Genomic DNA, 13,408 nt, shown 5'->3' with positions numbered 1-13,408 from the left:
AAGTTTGTTCAGTTTTGTTTTGATGAGGTGAATTTGCATGCAGTACAGTAGAAGGAGCGACCTTGAAAGCCACAAGAGAGCAATGAGATACATTCTTTTCTTCTTAACATTTTACGGTGGTCCTTCTGCCTTGAAGTATTGTAGTTCTATGCATGTTTAGCCAAATCTTCAGACTGAATTTGGCATTATCTGTCTGCCTATTGAATCCTTTCCAAAGACCTGGGATAGGCAGATATGGATGTTTGATGGTGTTAGAGGTATTGTGCAGGATGTAAGCTATTCCAAATAAAGCTACCTTTTGCAATTGACTGATGATGAACTTGTCAATAGTGTTCAAGTGGTGCTCCCTTTGTTCTGTGATTGCACCCAAGATGCCTATGACAATTGCTTTCTGTTATTATTATTTTTTTAATTAATATTTTTATAGCGTTTTTACAAGTAAACAAATCTTATGCCTCAGGGTCATCTGAATCAAAGGTGTAAAATCTTCTTGGAACAGCTAACGTATATGGCCTCTTTTACCCCTCTTTCGAACCAATGGCCTTCTCTATCCAAAATATGAACTTTGCAGTCTTCAAAAGAGAGACCCTTATCTTTCAAATGCCAATGAACCACTGAATCCTGGCCTAGGTTTAGCCAAATTCTCCACAAATATTGGTCCATATTTTGTTTGTCACTTCTTTAAGAGTCGTTTATTTATGTAACTTTTTTTAGTTTATAAACCACTTCATAAAATTCTGGGAAGTATGGCCTTCTGTTACCGCTAGCATGTTGCTATGTTTGCAAACCCTGATATTCATATCTTTGGGTTGTATATTTTAAAAAAACAGACCTAATGGATTGAATTTCTCATTTCAAAAGAATGAAAGTGATTTTGTGTGCCAACCTCAATCTAAATCTCAGCTGAAATGGGTCCAGAGAAGCCTTTTCATCTATTCACTTTGTTTGTAAGTGATTGATAGCACTGATAGTAAAATAGGCAGTGGATAAAATCCCATTTTGAGCATCTATAATTATGTCTTTACAATGATTTGAAATTTCAGATGAAAGGGCTGATTCAAATTTCAGGAACAGTTTAATCATTTAGCCTGCTCTGTTTACCAGATGGAAATAATAATAATAAAATGGCTAAGAGCTGGAAAATTTAAAAAAGAGACAGAGCAGCTCATTCAAGCTTCATAGGACCAAAGAATGCCAGAATTAAAATAGGAATAGACAGCAACTGCCCTCTCTGCAGAGAAGCTGAAGAAATAGTGGACCACCTACTTAGCTGCTGCAAGAAGATTGCACATAATGACTACAAATAATGGTATATAATATATAGCACAAAGTAGCAACAATGGTGCATTGGAATAGCTGCAAGAAATACCATTTGCCCATGAGCAAGAACTGATGGGACCACCAAATAGAGAAAATAATAGAAAATGAAGAAGCCAAAGTGCTACGGGATTTTAGAATTCAGAATTTTAGGATCTGGGAGAAAGGTGCTAGAAATAAAATGGAAAGAAAGATTGGAAAGAAAGACTCTGTTTATTGATGGGCATAACCAACAACAGCATGTAGTTCTGGGACAGCTGACAAAATGGGGTTGGGATAGGTGGGCTTTTATGCATTCTTTGGGGTTTTGTGTTTGAAATGCTCCAGGGGGTTGTGCAATGCAATGAGCTTTTGCTATTCTAATGGTGGTGGGTTAATCCTATTATGTCCTAAAAGTCCTATCCTGTCCTGTCCTTCTTAAGCCCATCAACTGGAGTTGAAGGTGTTTTGTTTGGGAATAGATTGGCCCAATCTTTCTTAATAGGCACAAAATATCCATCTCTAAAGACTTCAAGTATTTGCTGGAGGCTGTTGGGTGTGCTTTCTGCCTTTGTTAAGATTTTTCCTCCATTTCTCCTTTGGGAAAATATAATATTCTACCTCTTTTAATATTCCCCAAAATATTTCATTCTCTGGGTGGGGGATGGCTTCCTACAGTGTTGTAGACAAAATAACGGACTGGGCAAGCTCTTCAATGCAGGAAAGAGTTTATTGCGCAAGGTTCAAACAGTCCAAAGACAAGAAAAGGGTCTGAACGCCGATGGCTTCTTCTGGCCATGTATTTATACAGTTTAAAGGCAAAATTATTACAGAGAGTGATGCATTTCACACGTAGAAGCTACCCTTTAATCTATCTCTAGGAAAGACATAACAGCCCTGTTCCCACAGGCTCAGGTTTTCAGCTCCAGAGCTCAAGACATAACAAAAGGAGATAAGAGGCTAGAAGACGCCTCAAGGGCAATAAGGAAGCAGCACCCCTTATCCAGGGATATGCATGACATTTGGGATGCAATAAACATTAAACAACAGAATTTATCTGTTTAGGGTCAGTTTGCCCTTTTGTACCTATGTCAAATACCGTTTGTCATCTCAGCACCTTGGCACGGAAGAGGCACTTCTGTCTTGACCAAAGATTTGGATTTCTAATATTTGAGTTTTATCCCAATATCGAATCTTAGCCTGGCTCATACCCCCCTTTGTGACTCATCTGTTTATCCAGACGAGTCACACCATAGGTCCTCTTCCTGCTGGAGCCGTTTGTAATCCCACATAGCCATCACCTGAGCAGTTGTCCTACATTCCACCAGCAAGGATAGACTTTTAGAGATAGTTTTAACAAACAGAGGTAAAATATATGGGAGAAAAATACACCCTGCAGCTACCAATCCCACCAGGCCAAAAAATGGCCTGCAGGCCAGGTAACTTTGGCCACCATCCTGAAAACATGTCCTGTAAATTAAGACCTTTCCAAGTCTGGACTGACACATGAGCTATTTCAACCATTTTGTCTGTTATTTCCTTAATAACCTTTCCGCTTTCATCAACGTCTATGCAGCAGTTAGTCAAATTAAACTTTCCACATACCTCTCCTCTGTCCTAGTTCTCCCCTTCTCCCAGAGAGCTGCCTACGCATCCTTGACCCAAAATCCACTCTTCTCATCCCTCTACTTCTCACCATCTGTCTTGGGCATTCCTTTTCCCAAGTAATTCCTTTTCCCAAATAATTTTATTTCTATACCACCCTTCTCCCGAAGGACTCAGGGCGGTGTACAGCCTATTTTGTTTAAAAAACAAGACAAGCACCAGAAAGGAGAAAAAAAGTTTTAAAAGCATCTCTTTTCCTCTTTCTCCCCTCCAAAGGAAGGGGGGGAGAAAAACCCCCTTGCATCCCACTTCGCAGTGCCCCTGGCAACAAACCAGCCTTTTTATTCATCCGTGCCTCCTGCTCTTTCTTCTCCACCTACAGCCCCCACAGCCTCCAAATCATCATCATCATCCCCCTCTCCCTCACTCTGACTGCTACCTCTAGGCGAATGACTCCCCTTGACTTTTGACTTCACTCCAGGATCACTCATACGCCTCTGATTTCCTCCTCCGCTCCCTCCAGCAGCCCCCTTACTTTTCCTGCCTGCTCAGATACACATAACCCGACTGTTTCAGCCCTACATTGCAATAAATCCTCAGCTTTTTTCAACAGGGCTCTCACCCATTGATCAATATATTGAAATTGATCAGGATATTTATCCTGATTCACTACAATCATTCCCCACAACTTATCCACTTTCTTCCCTTAACCATCCCTGAGGGGGGGGCCAGCCCATCTCCCATTGTGGCCACACATGTTTACATAAGAATTGTAATTGATCCTTTGATCCTTTTGAATAGGAAGGGTTGCTAAAATACTTGTCAAAACCTTTTAACATGCATGCCAACGGAGTATTTGGCACGCTCTGAACCCCACACATTCTATCACACTGCCGTCGACTCATAGCCCCGGAAACTCACGGCCACTAACGAGAAATGCGACGGCTTAACCACCCACACAACCTGACATGGACTTCATTAGGGTAGCCACCCCGAGTCCGAGGGAGTGATCAAATCCCTCCGTCTGTCTTCAAATGAGACAGGTACAATTCTTTTACAATATACTCACTTAAAACACTCCCACTCCGTAGATTCCTGGCCAGGAATTTGTTCAGACCACCTTTCCTGCACCGCAGGGTTCTTGGACTCGATCAGAGCACCGTCGGGGCCATGGGGGTATCGCTGCTGTCTCCTGGAGACGTATCTCCGCGGCGCCTGGAGAATGTTCAGGAGCGACCTCCCAATGGTCCCGAGGGGTCGAAACAGTCCTCAGCGAAATATCGCCTTGCACCTAGTCCCGGCGGCGTCGCCAGCTGTTGTAGACAAAATAACGGACTGGGCAAGCTCTTCAATGCAGGAAAGAATTTATTGCGCAAGGTTCAAACAATCCAAAGACAAGAAAAGGGTCTGAACGCCGATGGCTTCTTCTGGCCATGTATTTATACAGTTTAAAGGCAAAATTATTACAGAGAGTGATGCATTTCACACATAGAAGCTACCCTTTAATCTATCTCTAGGAAAGACATAACAGCCCTGTTCCCACAGGCTCAGGTTTTCAGCTCCGGAGCTCAAGACATAACAAAAGGAGATAAGAGGCTAGAAGACGCCTCAAGGGCAATAAGGAAGCAGCACCCCTTATCCAGGGATATGCATGACATTTGGGATGCAATAAACATTAAACAACAGAATGTATCTGTTTAGGGTCAGTTTGCCCTTTTGTACCTACGTCAAATACCGTTTGTCATCTCAGCACCTTGGCACGGAAGAGGCACTTCTGTCTTGACCAAAGATTTGGATTTCTAATATTTGAGTTTTATCCCAATATCGAATCTTAGCCTGGCTCAACAGTACCAATAATAATAGTGCAATCCCAGTACAAATGGAGCACCACTTGACCACTTGAACACTATCAAGCATTGACAAAATCACCATCACTCGATTGCAAAAAGCAGCTTTATATTCTGCAGTGACACCTTTAACTCTATGAAACAACAACAGCTGCCTACTCTAGAACATGGGTGTCATGCTTGTGGCCTGTGGGCCGGATGTGTCACGCGCTGGCCATGCCCATGCCCAGTTTAGCGAAGGGAAAAAAAGTCACAATACGTCACATGACGACAACATGATGACATGAGCTTGACACCCCTGTTCTAGAGGTACTTGGGAAAAACTTGATAGGTGGATAAAATTGGCAAATCCAGTCTAAATATCTGGCTGACTGTGCAATGAGCTATAATTGAATTTATCAGACTTGAACACTGTAATTTTAACCAAAAGGCACCCTGCTTGGAATTTCCTATGTTTTTAGATGCTACTTTAATCATTCTTAGGTCCTTTGTTACAACTTGAATTATTAAGTTTCCAGACTTCAACTATGAATCTAACTGTAGTTTATCCACACATAAAGCAATTTGGTGCAAGAAAACCAGTGGTGAAATGCAGCTGGCTCTATCCAGATTGCATGATCCAGTAGTGCCAGCTGTGGGAGGCTCTGCCCATCCGCCCGGATATCATCATTTTTGACCCTCTGTGTATGTGCAGAAGGCTCCATGCATGTGTGGAGGAGGTGCGCACGCTCACATTCACGAACTGGTAGCGAAGGTAAGTGAATACCACCCCTGAAGCAAAGTACTTTGAAGCAGTCACTTTCTCCAGAAGATTTGGTATAGATGCTTTGAGTGATTCCCAAACCTACAAAAATTAGAAGGAAATTTTAATAGCCAGGAATTAGAATAGAATAGAATAGAATAGAATAGAATAGAATTCTTTATTGGCCAAGTGTGATTGGATACACAAGGAATTTGTCTTGGTGCATACATTCTCGGTATACATAAAAGAAAAAATACATTCGTCAAGAATCATAAGGTACAACACTTAATGATAGTCATAGGGAAACAGTCAATGTAAATCTTAAGGATACCAACAAGGTTACAGTCATACAGTCATAAGTGGGAGGAGATGGGTGATAGGAATGATGAGAAGATTAAAAGTAACGCAGACTTAGTAACTAGCTTGACAGTGTTGAGGGAATTATTTGTTTAGTAAAGTGATTAACAAACTATTCTTAGGCAGCATTTACCATTGCGATTAAACTGCAGTTTAACATTGTGTCTTTAAATAACTGCTTAAACAGGTCTTAACTTGCCATTTTTGCTCAGCATTACAGGGAACTGAACGCTGAGAAAATTGTTTCCTTTTGGAATGTGTGGGAAGATAAACCCTTCTGACACTTTGCCAATAGATATCAGGCTATAAAGTTGGCCTTGCAACAAATTTTTACTTATCTACAAATAAATATTGCATTGTAACCTTTTGCTCAGCGGTGCATTTTCTCTTATGAATCACTGATTAAGCCAGAGACTTCGGGTGTTCTTTTTGAATAAAGCAGGATTAGTTGGCTAAAACAATTTAAATGGTGGCAATAAAAAAATAAAATAAAATGACAGAGACCTTTTGGCTATGGGGGGAAAAGATTGAATATTCTCATGAGGATCAGAAAAAGGTAACATCAAATTATTTTCTTCATGAATTTTGAGGTAGTGTTGCTTATTAACTTAGATTAACAATGATTTCTGTAGTCTATGTTGTTCTCTAAGTTATTCATTTTACATTCCTGAAATGCGTATTTGATCCAATGTAAAAAAGAGTTTGTAAATAAACCTGGATTTCTATAATTCAGTTCATATGCTTGACCTTTTTTTAGAGAAACTGCTTTGCAGTAGCATCACATAAAAGTGTCTCAGATGAAACACTTTGAATGTTTTATTACCTCTCCATCTGTTCATATTTCTCTTCTTCCTTTTAAAATGGAGAGGGAGTATCTTATTAGCAGGCTCAGGGGAAGGAAGAGGAGTAATCTCTAATAGTTTGCACCCAGCCATTATGGTTATAAACTGTGATGTATGACTTAAATATGATATGTGAAAGTAGTAAATCATGGCTTAATCAATAGACCATGATTAAGCAATCCATGTCTGTGCAATCCAGATCAGGGTGAAACTATAAATATAGAGGCTGCCAAACAATAAGGCAAGATATTTCCATTGTTGATTTGCCATTTATGTACAGCTTTAAAATCATAAATCAGCTCTTTTCTGGGAAATGACACTGCTTGAGCCATGGCATCACATCTGATCCAATAAACCATTTGATAGATAATCAAATCATTTGATTAGGCCATCTTGAAATCCAAGAGCAATTGTTTCAAATTCTTCTCACATTGTAATACTCATTCTGGAGGCTATTGACTTCCTTTAAAACCAATGACATTTTGTCATTAGCTTTTAGCAAAAGAACCTGCACTCTGTAGATCATGGGTGTCGAACTTGCAATGACATGTTGTTGTCATGTGACTTATGACTTTCCCCCCCTTCGCTAAACTGGGGGCGGGGGTGGCCAGGTGTGATGCGTCCGATCCATGGGCCAAGAGTTTTACAACCCTGCTGTAGGTATTCCTATTACTTGCATGTGAATTGACTTCATATTTTCATTTAAGACTAAAAAAAATAAAAAATTTTTTTAGGGATGCGGTGGCTAAAACGCTGAGCTTGTTGATCGAAAGATTGGCAGTTCAGCGGTTTGAATCCCTAGTGCAGCATAACGGGGTGAGCTCCTGTTACTTGTCCCAGCTTCTGCTAACCTAGCAGTTTGAAAGCATGTAAAAAATGCAAGTAGAAAAATAGGAGCCACCTTTGGTGGGAAGGTAACAGCATTCCGTGCACCTTTAGCATTTAGTCATGCAGGCCACATAACCACGGAGATGTCTTCGGAAGCACTGGCTCTTCGGCTTTGAAACAGAGTGAGCACCGCCCCCTAGAGTTGGGAATGACTAGCACATATGTGCGAGGGGACCCTTTACCTTTATCTTATCCCAAAGAATAAATGTTATTCATACTTTATCTAAATTAGTTGGTGGGACCTCCCCTGCATGTTTTAATGCAGTGCTTCTCAATCTTAACAACTTTTAAGATGTGTGGACTTCAGTTACCAGAATTTTCCAGCCAGCAGGCTGACTGAAGAATTCTGGGACTTGAAGTTCACTTATCTTAAAGTTGCCAAGATTGAGAACCACTGATTTAGTGCGATAATCAATATCTGATGAGAATTGCTTTGCGCTAATCAACAATCAGAAGTTTAATTTGTCATACTATATTCTTTGTTCATTGACAGCATATCACAAAACTTCCATCTAAAAAACAGCAACAACAATCTTGTCCTTTTTCTGTGAGCATCCAAATCCATAACAAGAGGGAGGAAAAATTAATTAACTAATTAATTATTAATTGTTAACATTCCTTTGCTGTGCTTTTTTTTTTTTTAAGAAAAAGAGAAGGATACTATGAGCTTTGCCATTATAAACTTTATGATTCTGCTGTATTCACTGCTTCCTGAATGCAGTAATTTGCATTTGAGAAGGACTTCAGATGTTAAAAGTAAAATTCTTCCAAGTTAAGCGTGCATAGGATTGCTGGCTGAATGGCTTGCTCTGCAGAGATGAATGGGATTATTCTGGAGTACATGAAGTGCTAAGAATGTGCTTATGATTGAGGCTTTATAGCATGGTTCAGAATCCACCATTTGGAAAAGAATGGAATTCTGGGTGTAAATAGACTTCATTTTATCTGAAAGCTACAGATGTCAAATCTCTCAAGAATCATCATCCTTTTGTATTCCAAAAGGGGAAAAGAACTAAACCTCTTTCATTTTCTCATATGCATCCTTTGCTACCATGCTGCTGGAAAAATATATTCTTTCTCTTTTTAAATCGGCACTACAAGATATGGTAGAATATGGCTTTAGGTAAATTCTGTAGGGCTCAAATGTGATGATGGGCCAATATTTATGGATAGGTTGATCCACTCCTTCCTGCGTTTTGTATTTTATCTCTCCCTGACCTTTCATTTTAATTGCATTTCTGCCTCCCCTGCTTCTCATCCCCTGCTAGACAATGTTCTCTCTCCATTTTTCTATTTTGGCTTACTCTGCTCATTTTCAGACATATGGTTTTTAAGCTGCTACTATTATAAGTAACGTCAATATACATCAGCCTCTGGCTCCACTGGTACCACTAGTAAATGCCTCTCTCTTGCGCACGCCTGCATTTTTCCTTCCTTCCTTCTTTTTTTCTCCTTCTCCCTGAAGACTGCTTGACTTAACCCTCCAACCTGTTCAGACTTTCGGCCTGCAGTCTAAAATCGGAAAATCTGCTTTACTTTTCCCACTAGCTCTTGCAGATTAACGTCCTAGTAATTTTGTGAAATACATATAGGCCCTTTCTCTGAATCTTATTGAGTGGGGTTATGTGCTTGCTGACAATGCTAGTGCTATCTTTAGAAGTAACTGACAAAGAAAACTGAAGTGCAACAAGGAATTCAACTGGTTGGTACTGATCAATTATTGGTCAATCTTGCTTACCTATCCTGCCCTCACCAATAAGCAACTGTCCTCTTAACCTACCTTTTCACCTCCTGCCTTGCCTGAATACTCAATGGCCTGAAAAAGCAACAGGTGATTGCAATAATGAGCTTTGAAGTAATAAAATTGCAGTTGAGAATTATAACATTTGTCTACGTACGCATGAATCTATGAACACAGTGTAACTTCTGAACTGCTCCAAGTGTGGGGTGATATTCAGCAGGTTCTGACAGGTTCTGGAGAACCGGTAGCGGAAATTTTGAGTAGTTCGGGGAACCGGCAAATACCACCTATGGCTGGCTCCAGAGTGGAGTGGGAATGGATCCCTTGCTGAAATACTAAGCATAATGCAACTTATTATTTTCTCCTTTTTTTATCTTAAAACCGGTGTTTCCATTTCAAAAATATCCAGAGATGCATTTTGCAAATTATACAAATGGTTATATGCATTTTGCTTAATTTTTATATAGGCAATCAATCTCGCTTTATATCATACTTTTTAATGTTATTTTCAGGAAACTGGATTTAATTTCTAACAGAAAGGATAATATTAACAAACAATTTAAAAAAAGGCTGGTAGTAATTATAAGAGTAACAAATTCACTACTATAGAAGCTTTTGTGGATCATAGCCCACCTCCTCAAATCCATGGAATATAATCATATGGGGAGAATATTGCACAGAATTTGTAGGGAGGTGAATAGCAAAGCATAAAAGTCGATCTTCCTAACAGAAAAACTGCATAGTAAAATTTGCACATTACAAAGGACAACCATTGATATTGGTTTAGATAATGTCACATTAGAATGTGAATTTTAGAGATCAATCTCTATCTCTAGATACTGTATTATGCATTCTAAATTGGGATGTTTGTATCCAAATATCTCTTTCATTTGTTAAAAATGGCTTATTTTCAGCAGAATAAACCTGAAATGGTTAAGCTGCATCTCTTCAGACATATGAGTTACTTCATCATTCATCTCTAGATATTATGCATTCTAAAGTGGTACAACATTCCTTCATTTATATCCAAACATCTCTTGCTTGTTTACTAAAAGCTTATTGCTGGTTAGAATTAGAACAGAATTAGAATAATAAAGTTGAAAGGGACTTTAGAGGTCTTCTAGTCCAAGCCCCTGCTCAGGCAGGAAACCCTATACCATTTTAGACAAATGGTTGTTCAATCTCTTCTTAAAAATTTCCAGTGTTGGAGCACCCACAACTTCTGGAGTCAAGTTGTTCCACTGATTAATTGTTTTAACTGTCATCTAGTATCTAGGCTTTCTGTGTTACTTATAGTACTGCCTTTACAACTACAACTATTCTAGAAGTCATAGCATGGGTGAAATCCAGCAGGTTCTGACAGGTTCTGGAGAACCGGTAGCGGAAATTTTGAGCAATTCAGAGAACCGGCAAATACCACCTCTGGCTGGCCCCAGAGTGGAGTGGGAATGGAGATTTTGCAATATCCTTCCCTCAGGAGTGGGGACGGAATGGGGATTTTGCAGTATCCTTCCCTGGAGTGGGGAGGGAATGGAGATTTTGCAGTATCCTTCCCCTGCCATGCCCACCAAGCCATGCCCACCAAGCCACACCCCGTCCACCAAGCCACACCCACAGAACCGGTAGTAAAAAAAATTGGATTTCACCACTGAGTCATACATATTACTTATCAATACTGCTCATTCTAATCTGAAAATTATTGTCTAATAGTGGAGGCTATTCCAGGGTCTATGGCTATTAATCACCAATTCTTATATTCATGCTTCTTGTACATAAAAGAATATGTTGATAGTCTCTGTATCCTTGGCAAAATAATCCTAAAGTAAAATTTGGATATTAGTCAGTTTCTATGAACATAACCTTCTTAGAGAACAGGTAATATTTTAAACTTCATACAGGTATTGACATTAATGCTTCTGGTTATACTATAATTATGATTTCTATAAATGGTACGGTGACCCAATGATTAATTCATTTAAAAATAGGTGTAATATTGCAATTACTTCTAGCTTCTTGTAATTTAACTGTGTAAAAGGAAATATATTCTTCCGTTCATCATTGTTGGACTGTCTACTGCTCTTGAATCTACTGGTAATTTTTATAAATGATAATGTTTTCACATATCTGTCTTTATTAAACAAAACAAAAATATGTGCAATATTTTCATTTCCTCCCCTTTTTGTTAATTTGTTATTTCATTCAATCTTTTTTTTTTACCCCAAACTGCAGTAGGTATTGATTTGCCAGAGTTTTTTTTTTGTTGTTGTTGTAAATATATATACAGAAGGAAGTTGGAGAAGGATTTAATATCACGTATTGATTGAAATCTGTTTACAAATGTTTCTTTGATTGTGAAGTATTGCAAAATCCACTTTTGTGAAATACCATGGCTTCTTTGTATTTAAACAAATCTGGAATTTACCTATTAGTAATTATTCAGTAATGATTTCATGTCTGTTTTATATTTCAAGCAAGCAAAAAAGCCCCACTTAAAGAATTATTGTGTCTGTTCTTAATGTGGGCATCTTTTTATCAAAACAATTACCTAGAACAACACCAAATGCACTCACATGCATATAATGTACGTGCAGTGATTGAAGGTAGTGTTGACTCTTAGCAGCCATATAGATAGATTTTCTTCATGTCAAACTGTTCCTAGCCTGACTTAACAGATCTTTTAACAGCACACCCATTGCTACTGTAACTGAGTCCATCTGCCTTGTTGCTGGTCATCTTGTTTTTTTTCCTTTTATCTTTCTCAGGAGTAAAGCCTCCAAAGAGAACTAAGTCTTCACATAATATGTCTAAAGTAGAGTAATTTGACCCTGATCATTTGTAGCTCAAGTGACAGCTCATGGTTGATTTGTTCAACGATTTTACAGTATCTGTTTTGCAGGATCCAATCTCTTTTGGTCACCGAAATCCAAGGTTTAGTCTTTCAAGCTTTTGGACTCAGGATGGAGCCCATTCTCAGGGAACTTCTTCTCTCCAGAACGTGTTCTGGTGAGAGACAATTTCTATGAGGATGGGCTCCAGCCTGAGTCTGAGAGCTCAAGAGACTAAACCTCTGTTCCAGTGGTGGGTTGCCCCTGGTTTGGACCAGTTCGCAAGAACCAGTAGTAAAACCAGTGGGCGGCTCCGTCCACTGACCTGGACATCATTATAGGTGATCTGCACATGCTTGAAGTGGGCACAATGTGAACTGGTAATAAAGGTAAGTAGAACTCACTCCTGCTCTGATCTGAGTGACAACCAAGATTGGATCCTGCAACTTTATTGTGGGGCACGTATATTTGCCTTCATTCATGAATATTTGTTTTCTTGGATGATTCTGTGTGTATGTGTGTGCATGTTGTTGGTTAAAGTTAAAACTTTATGGGCAGATAACTGTTGTTCTTGCCATAAACAGTAGCTAGTAACCTCTCAGACATTTATGAAATCTTTCTTCAAAGTTAGTTTAGAAAAAGGAGCATAGGAAAAGTCAGAAAATCCAATAAATTGCACCATGGTAATCTAATGTAACTGACAAATCAAAAAATCCAGCTCAGTAATGGCAACTGTAATAGACTCAAAACAAACAATGTGAGACGTGATCAGAGAAAGATAAATTCAATTCTGGTGTCTGCAATGTTCTGTTTTAGTTATTGTTTTTAGAAGTCCTTCTTTTAAATGTAGATGCCTGAAGCGTGATGTTTTTTCCCAACAGATAATTGTGATGATCAGCTAGTGTCAGCCTTGTCTCAGTCATCATTCAGCAGCTCATCAGAACTGTCCAGTAGTCACAGTCCAGGATTTGCAAGGCTTAATCGAAGAGATGGTAAGTGTTCCCTTGGTTATTCTTCTTAATTTCAGAAAGTTTACAAAAGAGATTTATGAAATCAAGTGAATTGCATGTTAAATTAAAATGCCAAAATAGAAGCAAGCCTTTATCAATACTGTGACATATTAGGTGGAATTTAAAAGCCCTGAGAAGCCATAACCATCTCACCTAAACTCAGATGGGGGATAATCTGCATTCTCTATTTCAAATTTTACTGGAAATACTTCATTATCACAGATTTAGAGTCTCAGTTTCCAGTCAATGTTATCT

At 39.0% G+C, this 13,408-nt stretch overlaps 1 protein-coding gene across 1 annotated transcript in view; it reads left to right on the top strand.

Annotated features, from left to right (window-relative positions):
- CNTNAP4 (contactin associated protein family member 4) overlaps positions 1-13,408 on the top strand; it is a 262,491-nt gene that overhangs the window by 51,219 nt on the left and 197,864 nt on the right. Inside the window, exon 2 of the mRNA XM_070935657.1 lies at positions 13,025-13,135. Coding sequence (XP_070791758.1) covers positions 13,025-13,135 — 111 coding nt within the window. The remainder of the gene's footprint in view (positions 1-13,024; positions 13,136-13,408) is intronic.

This window comes from Pituophis catenifer, unplaced genomic scaffold (assembly GCF_029215685.1).
Source record: "Pituophis catenifer annectens isolate HBS135680 unplaced genomic scaffold, rPitCat1.0.hap2 SCAF_2, whole genome shotgun sequence".
NCBI lineage: Eukaryota > Metazoa > Chordata > Lepidosauria > Squamata > Colubridae > Pituophis > Pituophis catenifer.
Note: the sequence above shows the minus strand (reverse complement) of the source record. Positions and strands in the feature narration are given on the sequence as shown.